This window comes from Amblyomma maculatum, chromosome 6 (assembly GCF_055883805.1).
Source record: "Amblyomma maculatum isolate TAMU_Amacu chromosome 6, ASM5588380v1, whole genome shotgun sequence".
Lineage (NCBI taxonomy): Eukaryota > Metazoa > Arthropoda > Arachnida > Ixodida > Ixodidae > Amblyomma > Amblyomma maculatum.
Window position 1 is genome coordinate 28,428,887 of NC_139349.1, and position 26,324 is coordinate 28,455,210.

The 26,324-nt window shown below is 45.8% G+C and overlaps 2 protein-coding genes across 4 annotated transcripts; one reads left to right on the forward strand and one right to left on the reverse strand.

The window, feature by feature from the left end:
- LOC146185309 ((3R)-3-hydroxyacyl-CoA dehydrogenase-like) lies at positions 1–25,518 on the forward strand. 3 transcript variants are annotated; one of them, XM_084606255.1, is made up of 5 exons: positions 1–1,546; positions 12,357–12,537; positions 21,261–21,454; positions 22,848–22,893; positions 24,975–25,153. In XM_084606255.1, the coding sequence occupies exons 1-5, from the start codon at positions 764–766 to the stop codon at positions 25,016–25,018; spliced, it is 1,248 nt and encodes a 415-aa protein (XP_084462381.1). In that variant the 5' UTR covers positions 1–763; the 3' UTR covers positions 25,019–25,153. The 3 variants fall into 3 exon arrangements, with proteins under 3 accessions (XP_084462381.1, XP_084462378.1, XP_084462380.1); XM_084606252.1 differs by lacking the exon at positions 22,848–22,893 and having other exon boundaries at positions 768–1,546; positions 24,975–25,518; XM_084606254.1 differs by lacking the exon at positions 12,357–12,537 and having other exon boundaries at positions 772–1,546; positions 24,975–25,518.
- LOC146185310 (uncharacterized) lies at positions 5,987–9,845 on the reverse strand. Its single transcript, XM_084606257.1, has 3 exons — positions 9,778–9,845; positions 7,533–7,702; positions 5,987–6,884 (listed from the first exon to the last, which is right to left on the reverse strand). Exons 1-3 carry the CDS (start codon positions 9,779–9,781, stop codon positions 6,645–6,647), a joined length of 414 nt encoding a protein of 137 aa, XP_084462383.1. The 5' UTR covers positions 9,782–9,845; the 3' UTR covers positions 5,987–6,644.
- Positions 25,519–26,324: the final 806 nt, after the last annotated feature.

The following is a 26,324-nucleotide window of genomic DNA, read 5'->3' on the forward strand; positions in this document are numbered from 1 at the left end:
GGGACTACCATATGGCGGTTGAAGCAGGCGGACACGCGTCACTTCGGCTCCGCAAATTTTGACCGATTTCACCGGACCAACGCTTTTTCGCCACCGGATTTCATTCGGAACTGGAAGATATCAAGTGCTGGATCCCCTAGATGCAATATTTCAAGCGGTAGGACCATTTTTTCGGATCTTTACCGGACTTGAAAGTTCCAAAGCGGGCACCAGCCCGCTAACCCTGACGGGACGCCCAGCACGACATCGGGAGAGCATGAGACGCTAGGCTTATTGACGACGGCGGCGCCTAGCAGCGACGCTTCTTCAAAGAGAGACCATATGGCAGGGCCAAGCCAAGCCCCAAGTGCGTCGCCACAACCACCAAATTTCCTCCTTGACGAATTCCAAGGAATGGATGAAGACGACTCTGGAGACGCCGAGTCAGGAAGCGAAGACGGAATCCCGTCAGATTCCTCATCGGAGTGCGTCGGGTACAACAACGATGCCAGTTGGGAGCTTGTTCAATCCAAGCGCCAGAAAAAAAAACTTCAACAAGGACAACGGAAAGGCACGGGAACCGGCCCGGACGCCCAACCTCATGATGGAAAATCACTGGGTAATGCGACCGGCTGCAACAAGACCGGACAGGTGGAGCAGAGGAGGCCTAGGCGAAGACTGCCGCCACTCCCCAAAAATGACATCAAAATAATTTTTCGACCCAAGAAAGGACTCATGGTGAAATCACTCACCACACACCAAGTAGCGCGCGCCGTTAACTATCATGGCGTGCGGCCAACAATGCAAGGACGAGGACATACTTGTAAGGCTTCGTACAGGATCAAATATCATTATCGTTAGCACCCCACATGAAGAAACGGCTCACCTAGTGCGGCGCATTAACCACCTTAAATTCGCCGGAAAGTCGTACGAGGTCAACGCTTACGTGGCAGCTCCGGAGGACGTCTTTCGCGGCGTAATACACGGTGTTGACCCAGGTACGTCTCCCGAAGAGCTGAAAGCACACCTACGAGTCAGAACTCAAGGAGTAACCATTCTCCAGGCAAGGATGCTTGGAAAATCCAAGACCGCAGTGATCACGTTCGACGGCCCGATCTTGCCGAAATTCGTAATATACTACGGAGGTGAACTACCGTGCTACCAGTACCGCCCCACGAGGCAAGTGTGCTACGTCTGTTTCCAACAAGGACACCGCTCCGACGTGTGCCCCACACCGGACATTATTGTGTGCGGACTGTGCGGAGATAAAAATCCGACGAAAGACCATGTGTGCGAGCTCAAGTGCCTAATATGCGGTGAGGCACATCGCACCGGATCCAAAGAGTGCCCCGAGAGACTGAAAAAAGCAAGACCAAATCCCAGCGGGGAAAGAGGGCGCAGTGGCCAACGCGGGCGACCGCGCAAGCGATGGTTCAGCTCAGAAGGAGAGACCTCGAGGAGCCGATCAAGGTCCAATTCCTTCCCACCTCTGTCGCCGGCCGGTTCACAGGAGGGGAACAAACAAGAAAAGCAGAAAAAGAAGCTTTCCCAGAAAGGCGGCAGCAAGGTAAGCTGGACATCTACCATTAATCCGCACTCGGTAGAAAATAGTAACACAAACAATACAAACAACAAAAATATTCCTGTCAAAGAAGCTAAAAACGTGAGCAGTGATGCACTCAGACGCGAGCTTGAACTCGCTCGACTCAAACAAAATGACCTCGAACGCAAGGTCGAGGAACTAACAAAAACACTAAAGGCACAACAGCGGGAGCTTGAAATCACTAGAGCCTTTCCAAAACAGCCACAAGCATCCAACAATGGAGAACTTGAAACACGAATGCAACAGATGATGCAGCAGATGATGCAGGATATGATGCGGCAAATCCAATCTCAAATGCAACAGATGCAAGCACAATTTCAGGGGCAGATCTCAGAAATCAAAAGTGCTTTTCGAAAACAAAGACATAACGAAAATATTCGGGAAAGAGCGTACAGCCGTCCAGCGTTAACGGCGTTCGTTGTCGAACAAGGCAACAGCACGAACACGTAAACATGACCAAGACGCGTCAGCACGACCAAGAAAACTTAGAAATTTGGCAATGGAACTGCAGAGGCTACCGCAAAAAACAGGCCCTACTAAAACAATACATAAACACACAGCTTACACCCCCCGATGTCATTGCGCTCCAAGAGACTGGAACCAGGCCCTCTTTACAGGGGTACGATGTTTACGAGAGCCAAAACGGAGGTAAAGCAGCCGTTCTAGTCATCAAAGCCATCCCCGCAATCAGGCACGATACCATCGCCGACACGGACATCGAGCACGCGCTTGTCGAAATCATTCCGAAAAGGCGAAAGGGAAGGAGCACATTCGTACTGAACGTGTACAGCCCGCCAAGACAAAGAAAAGCCAAATTCTTCGAACTCTTCCACGGAGCGCACAAGCTGGCCAAAGAAAATGCACTCATTATCGTGGGAGATTTCAACGCCATGGACACGAGTTGGGGATACCGGAAACAAGATATCAAGGGAAGAACATTAGCGGACGTAGCCGAATATTTTGGCTGCAATCTAATCACAGATCCCGCGACCCCCACGAGAATCGGTAATAGTGTGAGCACGGACACTTGCCCGGACCTCACGTTCGTAAGGAAGAGCAAGGAGTCACAATGGGAAAACATGATGGAAAACCTAGGTAGCGATCACTTTATTCTCCGGACGCGAATATCATCGGAAAGGGTAAGATGCCGGATCGGACAAGCAAAACTCACGGACTGGAACGCATTCCGCGGGGCTTGCAAAAAATCTGAAGGCGGCATTCAATCGCTAGAAGACTGGAGTGGCATGTTGACAGAAACGCGAGACAAATGTACAAAAAGTGTAAGACGAACAACAACAACGCCCGAAGTAGACGGGCACCTTCTGCGACTATGGGAAGCCAGACGCAGTCTCACCAAAAGATGGCGGAAGCAAAAACACAACAGGAAACTAAAACTAAAGATAGCAGAAGTTACGGCAAAAGCTGAAGAATACGCAGCGCAACTCGCGAGACAAAATTGGGAACAATTCAGCGACTCGCTTAAGGGAACCTTAGGTACGGCCAGAACCTGGAATCTCTTAAGAGCACTAATCGATCCGACCAAAACAAAATCAGAAAACAATAAAAGCATCCACAGATTTATCCACTCCTTCAAGGGTTCGGACACCGACCTTTTAGAGAAGGCACGAAAAAAATGTTTCGGTGATCGCAACCCCTCACGATACCAAGGAACCTATCGCGGAGCCGAAAACGAGAAACTCGACCGCCCAATAACTGTGGAAGAAGTTTATGCGGCCATAAGGAATACGACCAGAAACACGGCAGCAGGAGCCGACAGAATCGACAATGCCCTGATCCGAAACCTGAGTGACGACCTCATACAAGAGCTCGTAAGCTTTCTAAACAAACACTGGGAGGCGGAGACGGTTCTCGAAGACTGGAAACACGCCGAAGTAATTATGATACCTAAACCTGGAAAACAGCTCCAAATTGAAAATCTCAGGCCCATCTCGCTCACGTCGTGCCTCGGCAAGCTTTACGAGCGGGTGGTGATGCTCAGACTGCAAAATTTCATGGAAGATAATGAACATGTACCCCATACCATGTTCGGCTTCAGAGCAAAACTCTCTACGCAGGACGTGCTGCTTCAAATACAAGAAGATGTGCTGTGCAACGTACCCCGAACAGGTGAAAATGTCATAATGGCCCTTGACATCAAGGGAGCATTTGATAACGTCAGTCACGAAGCAATCCTTAGAGGCCTAGACGACCTGGACTGCGGACGCAGAATCTACGGGTACGTCAAAGCCTTCCTGTCAGATAGAACTGCCACCATCGGCATGGGAGACCTTCGATCAAACAAAATTCACGCGCCAAACAAAGGAACACCACAAGGATCAGTCATCTCACCTATCCTCTTCAATATAGCTATGATAGGTCTGGCACGAAAACTAGCGAAGATCGAAGGCATCAGGCACGCCATGTATGCAGACGACATAACAGTCTGGACGAACACCGGTTCCCTCGGGGAGAAGGAAAAAAAACTACAGGAAGCGGCCTCCTGTGTACAGAAATATCTCGGAGAAAGAGGACTCGCATGCTCGACCGAGAAATCGGAACTGCTTCGAGTGTGGAGAGGCAAACAAAACCGGACCATCCCAACCAGTAATAACCTGAAACTCAACATCTACCTGGAAGGAATGCCCATCCCTGAAAAGACAACAATAAGAATATTAGGTATGTGGGTACAATCGAACCAACGCAGTAGTCACACTTTTACCATGCTCAAAACAACAACGCTACAAGTGACACGCATGATCACCCGCATCACCAACAGGCGGCATGGCATGCGCGAAGAGGACACACTAAAACTAGTTAGAAACCTGGTAGTGAGCCGAATTATGTACAGCCTGCCCTACCAGTGCCTCAACAAGAGTGAAATACAACAAGCGGATGCCCTGCTACGCAAAGCGTATAAGACAGCGCTCCGATTACCGCGCAACACGTCTACAGAAAAGCTCATGGCGCTTGGATTGCAAAACACATTCGAAGAACTACGCGAGGCGCAGCTTGAGTCGCAAAAACTCAGGCTGCTGCAGACAACGACTGGAAGAGCGCTCTTACAGAGACTCGGATACTGTGAGCAGATGCGAGAAATAGCGAGGACGGTAACGATCCCCGACGAACTTCGCAAGTCCCTCAAGGTAGCTCCAATCCCGAGAAACATGGACCCTAACCTCCACCAAGGTAGAAGAGAAGCAAGGGCCGATTTTATTCAAAAAACATACGCTCCTCAAGACACGACTGTGTATGCAGACGCGTCCTCGAGAGGACACAACAAAATTGCAGTGGCCACGGTGGTCAATTCGTCTCTACGCGAAGTGACCAGCGCCTCTATCCGACACTGCACAGTAGCAGAGGCCGAGGAAATAGCCATTTCTCTAGCGGTGGCGGAGGGCTATAGAGCTGGGCGGTCGCTAACGATACTCACGGACTCTCAAACAGCCTGTCGAAATTTCATGAATGGTAGGATTGGTCGTCACGCGCTCCGTATACTCCTCAAAGCGAGCGACAGAATTAAAAACCACGAAGAAAACAAGACCAGACACATAATTATATGGGTACCGGGGCACATGGGGGTGGCAGGGAACCAAGAGGCTGACAGGATAGCTCGAGCATACACTACTTTCCGAGCATCCGACGGGTCCGCGGAACTTTTGCCAGCACCCAAGGCATACTCGGCCATACTAGAAAACTATAGAGGAAGAAGAATGCGATATCCCCCACCACACAGTTCTCTCACCAGAGAGGAAACTGTCATATGGAGACAATTACAGACGGGTTCATACCCAAACCTACACATACTAAACAAAATGCACCCTACCATATACGCTGACAGATGTCCGTGGTGCGATGAAAAACCAACACTATATCACATCACATGGGCATGTCAAAACATAGATGTGGTCCCCAAAATTCGAAACCCGAGTGCGGAGCAATGGGAGACTCTGCTGTCCAGCGACCGCTGCGAAGACCAGCAAGGTCTGGTACAGCGAGCCCAACGGGCGGCAGCAGCCAGCGGAGCCCTGGACTGAGGGCAACCGACCATTGTGAAAAAGTGAACGAAGTCGACGGAGAAGACTCTTGTGGATACAACAAGCAGACATCTCTGAAGACGTCCAAAAACCGCCAAATAATATAGGGCTAAATAAAGTTTTTCCTCCTCCTCCTCCTCCTCAGCGAGACGCTTTTAAACAAACAGTACTACTACGATAACTCTTCATGTCCAAAGAGATGACAGTGCCTTCTAGTTGAAGGTATTTTTTTGAGAAGGCAGCAAACCAGATGCTTCGCACATCTTCTCTCTGCACGCATAAAAAAATTCAGCGGTCGTGCGCACCAAGTAGTTCACGTTGAAGAATTGGTTGAAGGGAAAGGCGCAGTATCTGTCACACTTGTTTCTGTGGACACCTGAACCGCGCCGTAAGGGAAGGGAGGAAGGTGGCAGTGAAAGTGGATAGAGGGGAAGAGGAGCCGTAGTGGAGGGCTACGGAGTAATTTCGACCACCTGGGGATCTTTAACGTGCGCTGACATCGCACAGTACACGGACGCCTCTTCGTTTCGCCTCCATCGAAACGCAGCCGCCGCGGTCGGGATCGAGTCCGGGTACTCCGGCGCAGTAGTCGGGCGTCTGGCCACTGCACTACCCCGGCGGGGCCCACGTTGAAGAAAATGCACAAAATTTGCAGCCTCCGAAACAAATGTAACGTGAAAGAACATGCTGACCAGTTAGCTCATACATTGTAACCACCATATGACATGCGCTATACAACAAAATAACGAATGAAAGGGTCAGACGGCACCAGCACAGCTTCCTACAGCCTTCTAGTTTCCTTAGAGTTGTTAGCACTTATGAAATGAGCATCGGGTAAAACCAGCATGTTTTTTACCTTACGTAGAAGCACATGAACAAACTAAAACTACATATCCTGCGTTGCCTACATTAACGTCCCATTTCGCTTTCGTCTACTTCCTGGCCGAAGGCCGTCCGATTGACTGCATTTGCAATTCTCCAGTCCCTGTCACACAACGTACTTGAATAGTCCTTACGGGAATACTTGTCTAGTGTCCATTTCCCTCTTTGCTTTGCGATCCTACGCGCAGATAATAATGCGGAGAGGGGGTAAGACTCCCATGCGGAGACTGGTTCCAGTGCACCACAGCTGTTGTTTCCCTTCGAAGGCAGTCGTCTTGAAAACTGCCGGCGTCGTTGTAAGGTGGACATAGCACTATCTCAGGCAGGCTTGGTGAACGCAATGCGGCTGGGCAAGCCACCGTGATCGCCGCTTGGGAGGCCGCCAGCTGTACACATCGTGAAGAACATGAAGAGTATCAAATTTTCAAAGTGCCAATGGTTGAGGATACGAAAGAGCCGAAAGTGTAGAGATGCGTGCTTGATCCGTTAAACGTTATGAAAACCCAATTTTTACATCTGCAGCTTTATTTCATACGTTATACACGGCGGGTTGCTAGGTAGATATGATTAGGGTAGCTTTAGTAAAAAGTATCTGCTTATTCTCTTCTTTCAATCATCTTTCCACCCCTAACGTTCGCAGTTTCTTTGTGGCCAACAACTCTAAAGTGTCCTTAAAGCTTTGCAGTTTATAGGAAAACAAGAGTCACCTTACAGTGGAACATCAGAACATAGCAGCTTCTAGGGATTTAGGACTTCTAAATGCACATACTCTACCTATTGATTGCAAGAAAAGGGGAGCGTAAGCTGTGCATTGCTGCAGGGTCGGACAGGTGCAGAATGACTTTTATCTCACACCAGGAAGTAGCTTTTCTACACATTTTTGCTTTAACTAGCCTGCGAAGAGTGAATTTACATGATTTTTAGCACATGCAGCTTGAGATGTATCAAATGTCATGCCCTTCTGTAGGAGTAGAAACCCTGTCGTCCAGAGTGCTGTTTTCTAAAAAAAAGTGAAACAAAGACATTTCACGTACCTGAGGTGGCAGTCCCTCGCGGCGCCTCGCGCAAAGGCATATGATCATCGACACAGCCAACCCTGTCGCAAGAGCGGCAGCGAGGAGCAGGTAGGGCAGGTTGTGCATGTCCATGGCATAGAATCCAGGCCGCGACAGGTACTCGGGGTACTGAGAGTGCAGGTCAAACGCTGCGGCCGTGTCACAGCCTCGTCAGAAAAGTAATGGCAGTAGCTCATCAGTTCAGAAGCGTTCAATTACTTCATAACAAACCGCGAATTAAGTGTATGCTTTATCACCGTCAATGACCATGTAACCGACATCACGCGGAATGCACTGCAAATGCTTGTTTACATTAAGTGGCTGCTTAATAAAATGTGTACAAAGGGTGCATGCAAAAATGTATTAAGTTTAGACGTTCGTACAATGCGCACAATTGTGACAAAGTTGGGAGACTCAGAGCGTGCGGCTTCTATAACCATTCTGCTTCAAACTGTACGAAGCTGCAATGACTGCACCTTGCTTGAGCCCAGAAACACCGGCCTTGACACGGTATCCATGCTCATCCTGTTTGTGCGATATTATATGAGTACAGCTGCGCTGCGGCCTGGCAACGGAGCTTGTGTGATGGGGTTTAACGTCCTAAAGCGGCTGTAGAGAAATCCTGTTGCAGGCGGTTCAGGTTATATGTCACCAGCTGGCGTTCTTTACGTGAATTTACATCGTACAACACACGGCTACCTTGTGTATCACCTTCATCGAAACGCTGCTGGTGCAGTGGGGTTTGAAGCCGCATCTCAGACTCAAAAGCCGAGTGATCGCACCTATAGAAGCCACCACAGAGGACAAGTGCGAGAATAGTCAGCCGTCGCTTTTTCGCAAGTACCAACCCTAGGGCAAATTACGGCCAATTATCGGCTACCTCACAATGGTATAAATTATGCATAAGCTTTATGAAAAATCCAGAGTGCAGTATATCTGTCGAAGCACTGTCCGTTTTCATAGCGACTACAATCTGATGAGCTCAGTTCATTGGTAGCTCAAAAAAGTCACATTTGTAGGAACTATATTTAAAAGGAGTTATCTACTACAAATGGTGTTGGCGTCTTTGTGCATCTCAACCAAGAAAGGATAAATTTTAAAGTTATTTTCATCCTTCTGGTAATATTCAGAGTTGGACGATTACGCCCTACACGACACTGAAGTAGGATAGCACTGAACCCCTCTGCAGAAGAAACCTTACTGCTTAAAACCAATGGAAACGACAAATTTTCCTGGTCTTCTGCCATCTTGCATATATCATGGCTGCTAGTCAGTTGGCTCCATCAGCTATGACGAGCATTTCTGCTACGTTGAGCTGTAAACAACTACACCACATCACCACTCGTTCAGCTGGGTAAGAAACATTCTTAGCAATCGTGTTTTCTGGGGACTTTCTTCTTTGAGAAAAAGAACTAAACCTCGAACTCTGCGACTACGTCCATGCCGTGAGCTCACTAAGACTCGTTATAATGCCCCGAAAAAGCTTGATAGGAATTTCTTCTACGTTTTTTAGCTATTGTCGTGTGGCCTAGAACCTTTCAGCAGCGAGACTTTTTCCAACAATGGTAAATTTGGTTCTTCTCCGCAACATATAGTTTGCAGTGCAAAGGCAATAACGTGCGCTTTTCAGCACTTGGTCATACAGTTCCGCTCAGCAACTCAGTGCAGTGCTCATGTTTTGAGACAAAGGAAAATTCCCTTGCGATTTGCTAAATGCGAAGCCTTGCTTTCAGGCACACCGCTCAGAGTAAATGCTCTGAAAACATCATTATGTTGTAGCAAATATAACTCATATCGAAGACGTAATTGGGCACATGATTTGCTTTTTAGTCGTGTTGCGGATCTCTTGTGCCACCACTGCTCAAGATCTAAATCTCTTACAGCGTGAGTGGTGCACAACTTACAGCGCCAGTGGTGCGCAAGAGCCCTATCATATACAACTGAGAAGTCAACCATGTAGGCCGATTACATTTGCTAAAGACGGCGTGACTACTGTATCATTAGCAAACTACAGGGAAAACAATATCCATTATACATCAAAAATTATGGAAATGCCTACGTCCAACATCTGTCAGTGGTTGCCTCGCTTCACTGCCCCACATTATAGTATGCCAGTCTAACCTTCCACTAAAAATGCGTGGTGTCTGGGCACCCGCAAACAAGGCAAACACCTAATTTAGTTTCCGGTGCCCCCTTCAATAGTACGTGTGCATTGTATGCTTACCCATTGTCTTATGTCAGATCACTGTTCGGAAGCAGCAGAACGGCTAGGAAACCCCACACGGAGAACAGCTGCACGGGAGAGTAAGCACAGAGTTAATAACCTTTAAACTAGTTACGACCAATAATTAGTTTTATTGAAACTTGAAGACACCTGGCATAATTTTCTGGCCGATTGTTTTACTGTTCTGCAAATACTGGCAATCTGACTGACAATCAAATCAAATTTTTATTGGAAAATTGAAGTATGAGGTAATGGCGAAGGAGGCTCAATTGTTCAATTGTTTTCTCCTGCGGCGCACTTCGTCACTGCCCCTTACATAATTCTTATATTCTTTGCCGTTGCGCATTTGATTGCAAACTCGCGCATTCTGCTAAGATCTGCGAAAATGTCTCTGCATCGCCTCTGCGTTGAATCGCGCTTAATCTGAACAAACCTAAACTGTTTAAAATACAGCCTTCCGAGAGCTAAAATAGGACGTCAAGAAAAATACCTGGAAGGTAACGATCCCCGAGAGGTGCCACATAAAAGTTCGTCCTGCCCAAATCCAGATCATTCTGCTGCCCTAGCGACCCGAGTGTTCGTCGCAGCGCAGCTGTTGTTTTCGGCTCCCAACTCCGCTCAGAGAGGCGGTTCAAGCCACAGGTTCTGAGTTGAGTGACCATTTCGAACAGAACCATTACGCATCTATAGTATAAACAATCTGGCCTTATATCTAGATCCGTCTCTTCCAAGCCAAACACTCCCGGCGAAAGGTTCATTTTTACATGTTTGTAGCTTTCTTGGCGCAGCAGTGTGCGATGGCAGCTATTTGGCAAAGCTGACATGCTCACTCCGTGCGTCGATATGCGTTTGGTTGGTGGGCACTATTTTTCCAACTTGATGAACTGAAACGGAAATTTCGTTTTATGTATATGCCGTCAAACCTGTTTATTTCATTACTCTTTGACGTGCCAGTTAGCTTACTATTTATTACAAAGACCCTTTTTAGGCTGACATGAGTAAGGAAGGACTTCAGTACTGTGCGTGTGCATGCCGGGGGAGGAGTGGTCATTTCTCCTTCTTTTCCTTCCCGGCATATGGCACATGGTGCCACGGTGCCATGCCGATGGCTGAAAATCATTTCGCTGCAGACGAGGGCTTTAGTATATGGCGCAATGGCTGAGGAGCATGAAGAAATTTCGCTCGTTGTTTCAACTTAATTAGAAATGCCGACAGGATGCTCGGCAGGTCGAATTGAGAGTCAAAACTATCGATAAAGAAGGCGGTTGCTATTACCGAAAATCCGATATTCTGCACGATTATTTCAGCGAACCTCTGCTTACTAGATATTGATCGCTCAGGACGGATTATTTTAGTCGATGTAAGCCGCCAATGTCGCACCAATTATCAACTACTTTCACGCAGCCAATACAATTAATATGCGTTTGACTGTTTCTACAGGGCCGTATTTTTGCAATCAAAACATGTTCAGCAAGGAGCTAAAAGGGAGTACAAGGCAAAGTAATATTTGTGGCTTTATAATATTTAGTAGCACAGTACAAGCCGCACTCAAACTAACAGAAATTAAAAGCTGTTGAATATTTCAGCGGTGTCGTCTATTTGTCGGTACTCGTGTGAAGCTGGTCAGACATTTTGTCTTCAGTGCACAGATTGAAATCGTCATGCATTCAGATATTTTAGCTTGGCATATCAAAGAATCTTCTCTACCTGCCCATGACAAAGACGTTTAATTTGCAGTGATAAAAATTTTCACTCGGCAGGTTCATTAGTAAATAAATGAAGACATGTACATACATAGCAGACAAGGACCGAGGAACAAGCACCATCAACTCCGAAGTTTTCCGGGTTCTCTTTTCTCCCAGTGGTTGCAAGATTGATCAATGCTTACGAACGAACGCACCTGGCTGCACACCTCAGTGGTATTGCAGACAATGCTAGATGGCCAGTCCTGACAATTATTTAAGACAACCCCGTTTAAATCCAAAAACAAAACAAGCGGTGCCTAGTTGCACCTTTCTTTCTGCTTATTCAAGCCTTTTCCCCTTTTTTCAATCACAAATATTTAATTAAAAAGAAACTGAAAAGCCTTAGAATAATCTGTGGTCAATTGCGAAGAACTCGTCAATGAGTCACGCAAGTTCCACACACAAGCGCCTTGACGGAGAGCAAGGCTCCCGTTGGAGAGGTGAAGCGTCTTTACTCTTACGTTTCAAGCCGGGCCTTCACTTTCGTCGTGTTAATCGCTACTGACGGTATTCCGCCAAATCACTAACATCAAGAGTGCTCGCGCCAGGCATACGGCCAACCCATGATCACTGACAATGGGAACATTAGGGCTCAAGGGTGTTCCGGTACTTTGTTCCATCTTCCTTCTTTTTGTAGCGAAATTTACTTATGTCGTGTGCCAGCCGGTCAGACGGGATTTCGCCATCTGCGTGACTTCAATCTCACACGGTCGCGAACACCTGCCCATTCGATGCGCGATAGACTTGCATGCAGCCGTATCCCCACAGCAGATTCATATCATTGTAATCTATCTCTCCGTGCGATAACTGCTGGGCTCCGGGTGTATCTCGAAGCACTTCGCTTCTAGCGAGAACCCAGCGAACATGGCTCTCTGCGGACGGCTGGCCTTGGTGACGGGAGGAGCGAGCGGCATAGGCGAGGCCGTTTGCCGCACCCTCGCTGCCGATGGTGCAACCGTAGTGGTCGCCGACAAGCAACTTGAAGCCGCACGGAAAGTGGCCGGATCTTTGACAGGTAGGAGAAAGTGTTGCGTACGTCCTCGTTTCCGCAGCACAGATCACAGCTTAGCAAGTTCGAGCATAATATGCTATCCTTTTTTTTTTAGTGCGTAGCACTACTAGCCGCAATCACGGATTTCGCCGATGTCTGTTCGAAGCCGCGAGTCCACTGTCGCGGGGGGGATTCCGAAGGGGCGGAATTTATGCAAGTTTATGACAGTCGCGCAGGCGGCCGCACTTCAGAAGTGATATAGGAGCACATGGAAACGGGCGACGCCGCCGGTTCGATCCGTTCCGATTCTCGGAAAAGTCGCGCTTCGGTCGTTCCGCGAAAGAGGCAAACCAGAACAGTTAAAAAGCACAGCGTAAGCGCAGTGGTCGTGGGTTCGGCGCTAACAGCTTTGTCTCTCGGTTGGGAAGGGGGGGGGGGGGGGGGGGGAAGGGCGCGGAGGCCATAAATCGCGGCAAAACATGGGTTGGGGAGAAGGCGCGGCAGAGGGAGCTGCTGTCGGTGTCTTCTCGAGAAGACGCCTGGACATACGTCCCTTTGAAACCGCCCCCCGCGCGCAACCGACAAAGTTCAGCAATCAGAATGTTTTGGGCCTTAGGTTTGTGTGTTGTTTGTTTTGAAAGCGCAACCGTCGGCGCTGTTTGTCTTTGTGACTGCTGGCCACCTCTTGCGTGAGCTGAGGGAAAATATTGGGAGAGGGTGTAAATCGTAGATGTGTGTGGTAAAATGCATGAAAAGTATAACGGTGATAAGCGATGCTACGCATCTAATTCGTACTTAACTATTCAAATCGGCCATATTTTTTATCGACGAGCTTTGATGATGCGACCACAACCAAAATGCCTTCTACCTCTCACTCAGAAGAGCGCATATTTTTGTTGTGTTAGCAGTACTGCGCCAGGTTTCAGTCCGTCGCGTCGTCCCGGAAAGAGCCACGTTTGACCTTGAGCCGCAGCCGAGCCGAATACGGCTTTCACCAAGCCCTATGAACGTGCCTTAGTGGCCTATGGGGGTAACATGAACGCCACGGTCCTCGCAGGCTAATTCTGACATAACCATCCCATGTGAAACGAGAGACCCAAATTGGCGGCTCCTGCCAGCCCACATATGAAGCCCCGCTTTAACGTCTCAAGCTACACCATGAGGTACACTATATGTGCTGAACCACGAACGCAGCCATGGAGGTATTGCTAACGCAATTCAACCCAGTTTAACCAGAGCTAAACCACAGCCAATTTTTTTGCCAATATGCAGGTGTCCACATTGAAGCATTATTTATTGTATATGGGATGCTGTATTCTGAAGAGTCAAGCTTTAAATAAATATTCTAATTACATCTGTAAAGTGTAGTCGCGGTTCGTGCTTAGAAAGCAGCATTTTCGTAACATTTCTCAAGCTTTCACTTGATTTGTTGGTCTTCCCTTCCTCGTCCATAGCGCCCCTCCGGGGTGGCGCAGTGGTTACGGCGCCCGACTACTGTGCCCAAGGAAGAGGGATCGAATCCCGGCCCCGGCGGCTCCGTTTCGATGGAGGCGAAACGGAGTGGCGTCCGTGTGCTGTGCGATTTCAGTGCACGTTAAAGAACCCAAGGTGGTAGAAATTTCCGGAGTCCTCCACTACGGCGTCTCTCATAGCCTGAGTTGCTTTGGGACGTTAAACCCCACAAACCAACCAATCCTCGTCCATAGCGAAAATACACCTCACAAGCAGGTAATATATCGTCCCGATAAGCAAAAATAGACACAAAAGTATTGTCTACATTTTCTGAAGCTTCTGGCCACAACGGGTTTCCGGTAAAAACGTCCGCGGAAAATAATGTCTCCATAGTAAACGTCCCCGGATGAAGTGGCCCAGGAAAAAAAGTGCCGGATCAAATGTAGAAAAAGTTGAAAAGTTCAAAAAACGTTCCCCAAAAGATGCAATCAAACGTACTGCAGAACCAAACTTTCGCCGTGTCTGGTTTTCGGCATATCAGTGGTGAATTGCGTTCATTGTCGCCAACTTTTTACTGTTATACATTACATCTTCGTTTATAGTTTTAGCTTGAACGTTATGTGTGTTCTTGAACCTCGCCGTTTTTGTTTTTTTGTTTTGTTTTTTTTACTAAAGGCGTAGACTGAGTTTCCTCGTGGTTTTCTCGGTAATGTACGCTACAGCGCTTCTTTATAACCGTCTGCTTGCAAGTTGCAAAACATAGAACTGATGCCGCGCGTTCGTAATAAAGGTAAAAGATCATGGCGCCGAAAGCCGTATGGTCGTGGAAAAGTGCGTCTCTCGATCGCTGCTCGCTTCAAGGACATCACTGATCGAAATGCTAGATATAGTCATTTTTCTTGGCAAGAACTACGCGCCATGATCCCAGTGTGATCGGGTATTCTAAAATCAGCCCTGTCGCTTCTTTGGGGGGGGGGGGGGGGGGGGGAGCGCTTTCGATGCACAGGAGGGGTAGTTACGTGTGGCCAAGATGAAAGATCGGTCAAGGCTAGGCCTGCATTTTGTGCATTCCCACCGGAAGTGTAGCGCGAATTTCGCGCTATCGCCGCAGATATGATTGATCCGCGTCATCGGAAGATCCTCGTGGATCTCCATGGGCGCCTTTGTTGTGGGTTGCTCTCGAGGATACCTGTGAGTAGAGCCGGTTGTATCTTCCTTAGATGTGTAATATTAGCGGGGTGATTAGAGATGTCTTAAAGAGTGATATTTCTGAGCTGGGGAACTGGGAACTGCACTGTATAGTACTCGCTAAATGTTATGTTCTGGTGGGTTTCTTTACCATGCTTTCTCGCCAAGCCTCTCCAGTTCCTGTAAACATGCAAGGCACCCAGCGGACCCAGTTTCCAAACATTGGTTAAAATTATTCTCAAAATAAAAAACATAATCTAATAAAATGTCCAATTTTTGGTGAAGTGTGTTCCGGACATATTTACTCTTAGAGTGAATGTCCGCCTAGGGGACATTTTTTCCTATTGCTTTCTGGTGGACCTTTCCTTACGGCGATGTCTTTTCCAGGGTATGGTACACCTACAACCGAAACCTATTCGGTCGGTGTTTTCTTTATTTTATTTCTTTGTGCGAGTCACCTTGTTCAGTATCCTTATTTATTTTGTTGGATGGGGGTTTATTTGATGTTACTGCGTCTGGGAAGATCAGCGGCGAACACAGCCCGTAGACAGTCAGTTTGAACACGCTCAGCGATAACCATGTCACTGACTGAAATGTTCCCCACGTACTTCTTCCTCTTCCCAATTTATTGATTTATAAACTGAAAAAAAAAAAAGATATTGGTAGGTATATAGATATTATTTCACCAGCAACCGTGTTGAGTAAATGTTCGTTTTTCTTTAAGTCACTACAGGATGCATGAGCTTCCCGCGAATGTCTTTCCACAGAGAAGTGGTGTTGTGTTCAACTTTTTCTAAAAAGAGAACAATCCAAATAAAGCCGCGTTTAAGAATACCCATGTATAAAAAGTTGACTCCAAAGTAAAGAGCTCTAGCTCACCGAAATATAAAAAAAAAAGCTCTAGCTCACCGAAATAAAAAAAAAACACACCAAACAGGGACAGTAGCTCAGAATGTGTAATAAAAAAATACCGCCAGTATGCCTCGTCTGTGCCGACTAGTGAGGATTGACATCGTTTCCTTGAACTGCCATACCTTTACGATAGTCGAAGGAAAAAGCGGATATATTTCACTACCTTTAAGACTGACTCTTCTGAAAGAGCAACAAGAAAAAAATCTGTGGGTATTATACTGCGGCTCATATAAAATAAAACCAGGCTCAGCAGCATTCTGTTTCGGCTCAGGACGAAGGTAAACAAGCCATATCTCATTCAATGCTCAAAATGTACAGTTCTTATCGCTGTTTCGATGACTTGCTTCTCCCAGAGCGCTGCAGATGGGGGACTTCCGCGTTGCAGGCTTACTCCCCCCAACTGTTGGGGAGATAGTATTCGCATTACTTGGACAATTTCATTTTTTTTTTTTTGCCTTTTACATGCTTACTCTAGTACACTGTAACGATCACTGACTTTTCAATCACTTGCACGAGCCGGGTTCTGGAGCCTTCAGCCTTCAATGTATTTTATGAACTGGCTTCTATTTGTGATAACATTCTAGCATTCCTAGTCTGTAATAATATAGAGATAAAGCTTGCCTGAGGATCACACCGCCATGATACAAAGCGTAATAAGAGCGGCTGCTTACGGGCATCAGCTTGAGCTGCCTTCCGAAGCCACACGTTTAGTGCGTCAGCTAAATGGGCTACGTCAACCGCGCTTATACTCCGTTTCATAAGCGACTTGCCGCACCAAGTAAGCTGAAGAGTATCTGGATCAATCGACACGGCGCACAGGCACAGAACGGTTAGAGCATAAACATGTTCGCGCTGTCCGACTGAAGAAGATCATCCTCACCTGCCGTATCGCTGCAAACAGCAGGGAGAAGTGTACAGGAGGAATGCTATCAGCGTCTTCTAATTATTCAGAATATGACAACACGCCGAAGCGGCTGATGTCAGCAGTCGTCGGTGTGCACTGGAACAGTTGTTGAGGCAACCGGGCAGTGCGGGCTTCTTATTGTGAAGCAACTTTGTCGTTAATCAGGAACACAGCCAGAGCTTGAAAACTGCGCACTCATCATTGTGCCGGAATACAAAACTTCGGCAGGGTTGCCGACGAAGGTTAGGATGCCCGTCAGTACCGGCCGCGCTCAATTTGTAGATGGAGATACACTTTCTAAATAATGCGCTTTAAGTGATGGCAGTAATCTGAAAATCAATAAATAGAGCCAAATGAGATTGCTTTCATTTCATTTATTAATACTGTCAGCCACCATAAGGGGCTGTAACAGGAGTGGAAAACACAAAACGAAAAATGAGCAATATAGAACACGATGAAAATCAATAGTCAATCAAAAATTGTCTCTGAATGCACACGCAAACAAAACAAAAATGAATTACACAGAAATCGGAACAACAGCCATCCTACACAACAGCAATAGAACCTCATCACCCTATGGTAGTGCCATAGATGAAATTTTCTAAATGGCGTACAAATTCAGATAATGATGATGATCGAACAGCAGAATCTGGAAGAGAGTTCCAGTCCTTACAAGTTCGCGGGAAATAACTAAACTTGAAGCAATTATTTTTTATAGCCGGCAACGGAATGAACCTACTATGACGATGCCTTGATGTCTCATTAGTTTTGATCTCAAAGTAGTCTGATTTTTTAATTTTTAGATAATTATTGATAATGAGGTAAAGAGTTTTTAGTATTTCATACCTGGTTCTCTTACCGCTCTTGCCGCTTACATCTGCCGGTTTCTCGTCCGTTTTTCCGTAGCTCTCAGATTCAAAATGTCGGCGAAGTCACATGGTCATACTGAAGCATTGCAAACAATTTTTTAGCTACGAAGTGACCACCCATACAATGCAGTCCACCACCTGGTTCACCATATTTGACGTCATGAAATCTCAAAGCCCCGTGACGTGCCGCCTCCCATCCCCCCCCCCCCCCCTCCCCACTGCGCTGCATTACCTACTATAGCATCGACTGGCCCATATACATTATTACGGAATGGGTGTGCGTCGCCACTTACAATCACCATTGGTGGCTACATTGTGCCACTCGTTCAAGGTACAGGGTTCTGTGGGTACAGGGTGTCAAACAAATTGGCACCAAATGATGTACATAATTGTTTTTCAAGCTGAACCTTAACACGTGCGAATGATTCGCACAGACGACCTCTGATCCTCGAAACCGTGATGGGGTGCGACCTTCGGTGACCATGGCGGGCGAAGCAGTGGTCGTGTAGAGGTGAAGCTGGTACTAAACGAATCGTGTTTCGTGACTTACGCATTGGTACTGGAATTAAGGACCCACGGTTAAATTTTGGGAAACTTGAGCTAACGCTCTTAATCGCCTGCGGTGGTCGAGCTCTTTTTTTTTTTTTTTTTTTTTTTTTTTTTTGCAGGAGAGTCTGGCGTCGTCTCTCGTAGGGAAAAGAGATGAGGCCGAAAGCTGTTGGCGATCAACGAAAAACATAAGAAAAGCATACAGAGAAATCAACTGTTCTGGCTGCAGTACCTTTCTGATAAGCTACCATTTTTCATTCTATGGCATGACAGATTGTGTGTGACTGTTGAATTTACTTTTCCAGTCACTATCTAAGTACGAATTCAGTCTGCTTTCACACGAGAGCGTCAGGGCATCCGTGCCTCTTATAAAGTTAAACACGGTATTTTATTATTTCTTTTCCCGAAAACGAGCTTTCCTATTCATACAGATATGCGCTACAAAATTCGCCAGTGCAACGACGTAAAACATTTCTTTATAACTTTGTACAAAGAAGGTAAAGAAGAGATTTTCACAGTACGCTGCATAACGTTTCTGAGGATACTCTGATGACTACGTCTAGAACTATCAGTATGAAGACCTGCCTAGAATTCGGAAGCGCAGAATGGTGCAAAACTTCCATGCTTAAAGGTTCGCCGAATAGTGAGCAACTTGAGCTTAGCATGCCAGATCAACGCAACCTTAAAGCATAAGGCGAAATACCTTAGACAGTGAAAAAAAAAAAAAAAACAACAAATATGCCTAGTTATTGATGTGCGTTTTTCTCGGCAGACACGAAACATTCAAATAGAACACATGCACCCACTGTCAGGAACAGTGTAAAGCAGACCTAAAACATCTTATATGACAATGCGCATCTTTTTCACGAGAAGAAACATAATTAAGCATATTCCACTTGACGACATGCCCCCTAGCACATCAGATACTACCAAGCTCCACAATACAGCATACCATTACCATCGGTGGCAGTGAGAGCACCTGCTTCGAGAAGTCGAAGAGAGGTCGACTTACAGCGCTCAGATCGACAGTATAGCGAGCGTGTTTCATGCCCACCCCTCTTAATTCTATAATTACGTAGAAGCGGTCGAGAGCAATCTCTCCAATCAAATAAAGGCTTCAATAATTCATTTTTTGCTTTCTGATGCGCTGTTATCAAGGAAAAAATGGGATAGATGGTGCTTAAGCAGGTTTATGATTTTTTAAAGGTAAATAGCCTTGGTAAACATGCCTTGTGCAATCCATCATTCTAGCCAGCAGATAAAAAAACCTTAGTAACGATAAAGAGGAAACGATAAAAGGCTACTTAGAAAAAATTCTCCCCTTGGGAGCCAGACGGCAAAATTGTAATTATAATCGCCGCCTCCACCCTGCCACAGTTAGCGTGCAAAGGCGCATATTGCAATAAAAACACGGCACATGTATTTGTTGCATTGCATATTCGACTACCAACCTTCGTGGGCCCCTAAAAACAAGCTATACTGAATACTGCAGAACAAACTGTGGTGATCGTGGTGCATTGAGCAAGGGCTGCTGTAAGAGAAATTAGCACTTTGCCATAAAAGCGTGCGAAAGTTAAATTGGAGCTCTAGTATTGAAAATGCAGGAGCAAAAGTATCACCAGCCGCCATTTTCTTTATATTCAGTGGCATCGCAACCTACGTGAGAGGAATATAATGAACCAGTTGCGCAAAGAAACGTTGGGTCTGAGGAGAGGGAGCCGCCGTTTACATGACTTACCGCTAAGCGTGTTTATATACCAGTACAGCTCTGTGCACGCTCTTGCGCGTTCAATGAGATTAATTTTATTTTTAACAATGAAGGAAGCGGCAAGCCTTTAAAAACTAAATATTTCAACTAACTGCCTTCAGGTTAGACCAGTTCCTTCGCTCCTTGCATATGACAGGACACGAACCAAATTTTTAATTTAGCTTCCAAAGCCAGTGGTCTTGTAAACTAAATGCTAAACAGAGGAGGGAGAAATTAAGCACTATTTAACAATACACTAAAGCTGAACCAAAATATAGCGAGAACAACAAGACAGTAGATGTCGCACAGGGGGCAATGCGCTATGTAAAATGCTGAAGAAAGGAAAAAAGCGGGAACGGAGAACTAAAGGAGATTCTCAAAAGTACTGGTCGTAGTACGATTCAAGCTGCAATATTTTTTAAATCCTCACTTTTTTTTTATTTGTGTGTGGGCAGGAAGTTTAGGCAAGCGAGAAACATGTGGAAATATACGTCTTAGTGAAGCCATAACATATTCCTGTGAAAGAAATCAGTCGGCATAACCTTAATCCCATAGTCGCCACTTTCAAGACGGGCACAATCAGGCTGGCGAAGCAAGGTCACCGCTGCATTCTGTCTGTGCCGAATTTCACTCATATCTGCAGTATTAACGGTTTCTGTGCGGTTGTTGACCTTTTTTTTCCACAAATGCTAATTCCCAACTCTCAAATGAAGAAATTTACCTAACATATGTTGACTTGACTGAATATTGCATATAAGTAAGCCGTCACTTGAATTGTATGCTTTGTGGGACAGCTAATACTGGTGCCGTGTAAGCCTTGTGCATGAGATATCCGACGTGGTTTAGTGGACAGGGCCAGAATAAACTGGACAAATTGGGGTTCTTTAGCACACTCGAGCATGACAAAGCACTATGCGCTTTGTTATTTTGTCCGCAGTGAAACGCTTCCGCTCCAGCCTCGATTCCATCAGGCAACCTTCGGCTTCGGCTCAGCTAGTTGAAGCGACCGCCTCTAATCCAGCGTGGCAGGTGCATGCTCATAACAGTATCGAGCTGTTGTGCTATGCACTCCCTGGTGTATACATCGGAGTTTTCCGCTTTTAATTGTGCCGCTGCTCCTGAACAGGGGATTCCGAGCATCAAGCCCTGTACGTGGACGTGGGCGACTCGTCATCTGTGGAGCAGCTCTTCACCAGCATCAGATGCAATTGCGCACTGCCGCTCAGCATTGTCGTCAACTGCGCCGGCATCCTCCGGTCATGTGCGCTCGTCGAGTGTACCGACGAGCACTTCGATGAAATCATCAGGGTCAATCTCAAGGTGAGTTTGCGACAGCCAAACAAGTTGATTGAGGTAGGACACTTTACCCGCTGACGTCCGGTTTGGATGCTCGCAACTCAAGGTACTTTATTGCGAGATGATGCAAAAAAGACGCTCAATACGGGATAACAATGACACGTGTAAGAGTTTATACAGCAACATAACATGTTTCTGTGCAGCCTTTGTTCAGGCGAGCTGAGAAGAGGGCGTTTGACTCGGCAGAAATATAATGATCTCCTCAGCGTATGACACATAACACAACTCACCTTGAGAAGAGCCTAATTTCTATATAACGAAAGCAGGCAGGATTTTGAGCCGTTGGTGAGGACCTGGTAAAGGAGACTATTTAAATTGCAAATTCCCTATTTATTTATTTATTTATTTATTTATTTATTTATTTATTTATTTATTTATTTATTTATTTATTTATTTATTTATTTATTTATTTATTTATTTATTTATTTATTTATTTATTTATTTATTTCGAGATATTATAATATTGGCCTACTATCACGCTCTGAAGACAGCCTAAAATTTGAATACATTAAACTAGAATCATTCCAGCATGCGCAAAGCAATCACTTTCATAAAATCGCGGATCTTTCTCAACCTTTTGAACACAGCCACTGTGGACGGCATCCGACTATCGGCCGTAATATTACCAAGCGAAGGGAATAATTACTGAGAGCACTACTATGCGTGAAAGATGGCCACGAATACATGTTGTCCTCCGCAACGCTGTGCGGAAACACACCATAAGAACAATGGTCAGAAGGCCTAACGAATGGAGCTAACTGTTAAAATGCAACTACACTTCTCTATGTAACGCGCCCATTTGAAAACCAGCGGCTCACTGTCAGGCTGCCCTGGCTGGCAATTCATTCCCCACTAATCTCTGCATGTACTACAGGTACTCGCATGCACGTATAGAGAATTCACAGATTGGCAACGCGGTGATGTTCACCATTACTGTCTCGTAGGTTTTATTTTAACAAATACTCGCTTCATTATTATTCCGTACACATTTATTTGAAATTAATAAGCCCATATCGCTCATAAGACATTTGGGTGTGGCGTGCCACAACGAAGCATTCTGGGTCCAGTCCTGTATTATTTTTATGTGAATGATTTGATACAAAATTGAATACGCGCCCAAATTCGTCATGTACGCTGACGACCATATCATGTTTTTACTGCGAAATATTGGAGCACAATTTGACCACGCGCAAGCTCTACTTGTTTCATGCTACAGGAGTGAACAGAGAGTAATAACTTAGTGTTAAACAAATCTAAAAAAAAATGTGTTCTCCTACTTGCCTCTGGCAAGCCAGTGGAGTATGCTGACACTCTCCACTTTTTTTAACGCGAAAACATTACTTTGCTATGTTCACAGATTTCTGTCAGCAGACTGCGTCACCAAAATCGTCTCCGCAGCACTTGTGAGTAATTGGGAAGTGTTAGATGTTAATGAGTGGTGTCAATCAACAGAGGACGACGTAATGTTGTGTGCGGAAAAATAATTAGGCCAATAAGTTAATTAGGTAATTATTTAGAGGCAAAAATGTAAACGTTGTTCATAGCAGGTGTGAGTAATCGAGTAGTAGAGCTTAATGAGGAGTGTCAATCAATAGAGGGTGACGTAATGTTGTGTCCGAAAAATAATTAGGCCAATAAGTAACTACGTAATTCATTAGAGGCAGAAATTTAAACGCAAAGGCGACAATGTTATAATTAGCCAATGGCTTGCACCACATTTGAATGTATCAAATACTAAATAGTTAATTAATCAGTTAGGATGACGCCACAATGTATCAAATAATAAATAGTTATTTAAATGAGTTAATTAAAGTGACGTCAAGGATGTGACGTCACGCAACCTGGAGTCGAGCCAAAAAAGGGCATAGGAAGGTATTGGCGCGCAACTTGAAAGTACCAAAGAGTGAAATATTTAAGTCAGTCAGTTAGGGTGACGTCACGCAACCGGAAGTAGACCCGAAAAAAGACGTAGGAAGGGTTTGGCACGCAATTTGAAAGTGCCAAAAACTAAAATGGGTAAACAAGAAGTGAATTATTAGGCAACTAGAAGCAACTAGAAGCGACCAAAAGCAACCAACAGCAGCATCCGTGCTTTCGCATTACTCCAATGCAGATTCTGCAGTCCTTTTTAATTTGATTATCTACGTTTAGGAGAAAAACCTGCCAAAGCACTTGGAGTCTTTTTCACTGAGCATATGCTTCGGAATGACCATGTCGACCATCTCTGCTCACGAGCATCAAAGGTAGTAGGCATGCTTAATAGAAATTGCGGCTTTTTGCCCTGCCAGTGTTAAAAGCTACTATATACCTCTTTGTTCCATACCCGGCTCACTTATTGTGCACTGATATGGGGAAATACTATACGCAAAAGCTTAATCAAACTTACATTGCTACTGAAGAAAGTAGTTCGGGCTGTGGAAAATGTTTCGTGTGTTGAACACACCGAAAGAAAAGCATAACTACAAAAGCTACTAATAACTATAACACGAGTCTAATAATAAGTTACACAACGGCGGTAATGAGGAAGTTAGATTCTTTTCTATCATTAGCTACACTTCGCGAACAAGGACAATTTACGTTCGTCCCTTGCGACTACCATGGAAAATTTCTTTCACACGCACAAATTGCTGTTGCCATCGCATTTCGCACACGCTTCCCAACACTTCAAACGATTTCGCAACAAAACGCATTGACGTGATGTAACTGAGCATGAGTGACCTGATGGAGTTGTTTACAGAGCCTTATTTAAACGTTCAGCTTCTTTTGTTTTGAATTTGTATTGCCCATTTGTTTATATGTTACTGCATTGTAATTTAGAATGCAAGGTTTAAGCCCACAGAGGCCTGTCACTGTTGTCGTGGTGATCTGCTACTGTGCCAGGTTTTTCTTCACTTACATCTCCCCCTCCCCCCCCCCCCCCCCCCAATCATGCCTTGTGTATATGTAGTTAAAGTGCCGCACTTTCTCTCTTAGCAGAAACAAGAGGGCTTCTTAGCTGAAGTACAAGCCTAATCAAACTCACACTTTTCCTTTACTTTGTTTTTTCTTTTATAGGGCATAACGGGTCCCGAAGCCAGTCTTAGTCCTTGTCGATAAAGCTGAGAAGACTCTATAAACCCTAAACCAACCCTGTGTTTCTTTAATTGCGCACTGTGAGGCGCCAGTAGCTATAATTCGACGTTTGAACCCAAGGATACCAGAATTATTACAGCGCGCTGCTCCATATTTTGCAGGGGTTGAAACAAAAAGCACCGGAATACTCTTCGTTCTTAGCGTAGAAATTACTCCGGAGCTCCTAATTACTGTGATTATCATAACCTGCGTAGAGTTGTGGGGCGTTAAGCCCTGCCTCGTAATATTGTTCTTTGTTGTTGTTTTTTTAGTTTTAAGAGCGCGCCCATGTTCAAAACTCAGTTCCCTATAACCCCGAGCTGCGCAAGTTGCTGATAAATAATAATATAATTTGGTGTACTCACTTTACCAGGGAACATTCTTGGTGACCCGAGCAGCTTGTCGAGATATGTGTGACGCCGGCAAAACCCTGCCTGATGGAGGTGGAGCCATCGTGAACATCGCCAGTATCTTGGGCAAGACTGGCTGGCCAGAAGGAGCCGCCTATACCGCATCTAAAGGTGGCGTCATAGCATTTACCAAGACGGTAGCGCAGGAAATGGCGGCCCACGGCATTCGCTGTAACGCCGTGCTGCCAGGAATGACAGACACACCGCTGTCAGCTCCGGTTCCCGAAGAAATCAAGGCAAGGGTGCGCGCGATGACTCCGCTCAAGAGGTCCGGCAAGCCGTACGAGATTGCTGAAGCCATCAAATTCCTGTGCTCGCCTACTGCCAGCTCCTTCGTTACGGGCGCAGCACTGGAAGTAACCGGAGGCTGCTTTATGTGACATTTCATCGGCGACCGGCGCAAAGAACAGAAGCGCAGTTTTCATGTTATTGTTGGCAAGGTTTCCGGCCACTTACTTCTCTTGTGCAGTGAAATTATATCGAAGACATAAAAATTATTACTCTCAATGTGACGTCCTCTTTTAAGTCATGTTATGAGCAATATATATGCTAGCAATACGTGTGCTAGTGTAATGACTGGAAAATTTTGAAAACATTAACGCTCTTCAATGCTGTTAAAGAGTTTTAGGACCTAATGTGTCCAGGACAATTTCTGTTTCCTTTGACTTATTAATTCGCAGTTTCACGTTGTCGGACAATATAAAAACAAGACACTCTAAGAATCTCTTAATAATGGCGAACACGAAACGCCAGATTTCGTTGTTCGAAATGCAACTCCTAATAGGAGTATACACTAAGACGATATCTTGCAAGCGCAGTTCCACGGTTTCGAACCACAGAGGGTCAGTGGACCATCAATGAATCATACATAAAAGCGTTAGCGGTACCGAAGGGAGATCACGATGGCGTGCTTAATTAATGCAAATAAAATTGCAGAAAACCTGCCTTCATGCTTTTTCCCTCACCTGCTTAGCTGCCCCCGTGGGACCAGTTTGTTGCATAAACGGCTGTTTTGCCTTCGCAATAGGGAACCTGCAGTGCATAGGTGGGGCTGCAACTGTACCGTATCGTGACTCAAAAATGCTGCTGTTAGCAGCTTGGTTTGCGATAAACGACCGAGCACACTCAGCAGCATTACAGATACGCGTGTGACAGATAACGTCCTTGCCCAGGCGTTCTCGACGTAGCTTAGTTATCTGACACATGCCCTGCAAAGCTTCAACAGAGCGTGCAATTTGATCCCTCCAAGCTCATGCAGGTGGCGTGTGAACGCCCCAAAAAGCCGCCTCAGAAGTGTTTGCTCTTCTCGCTAG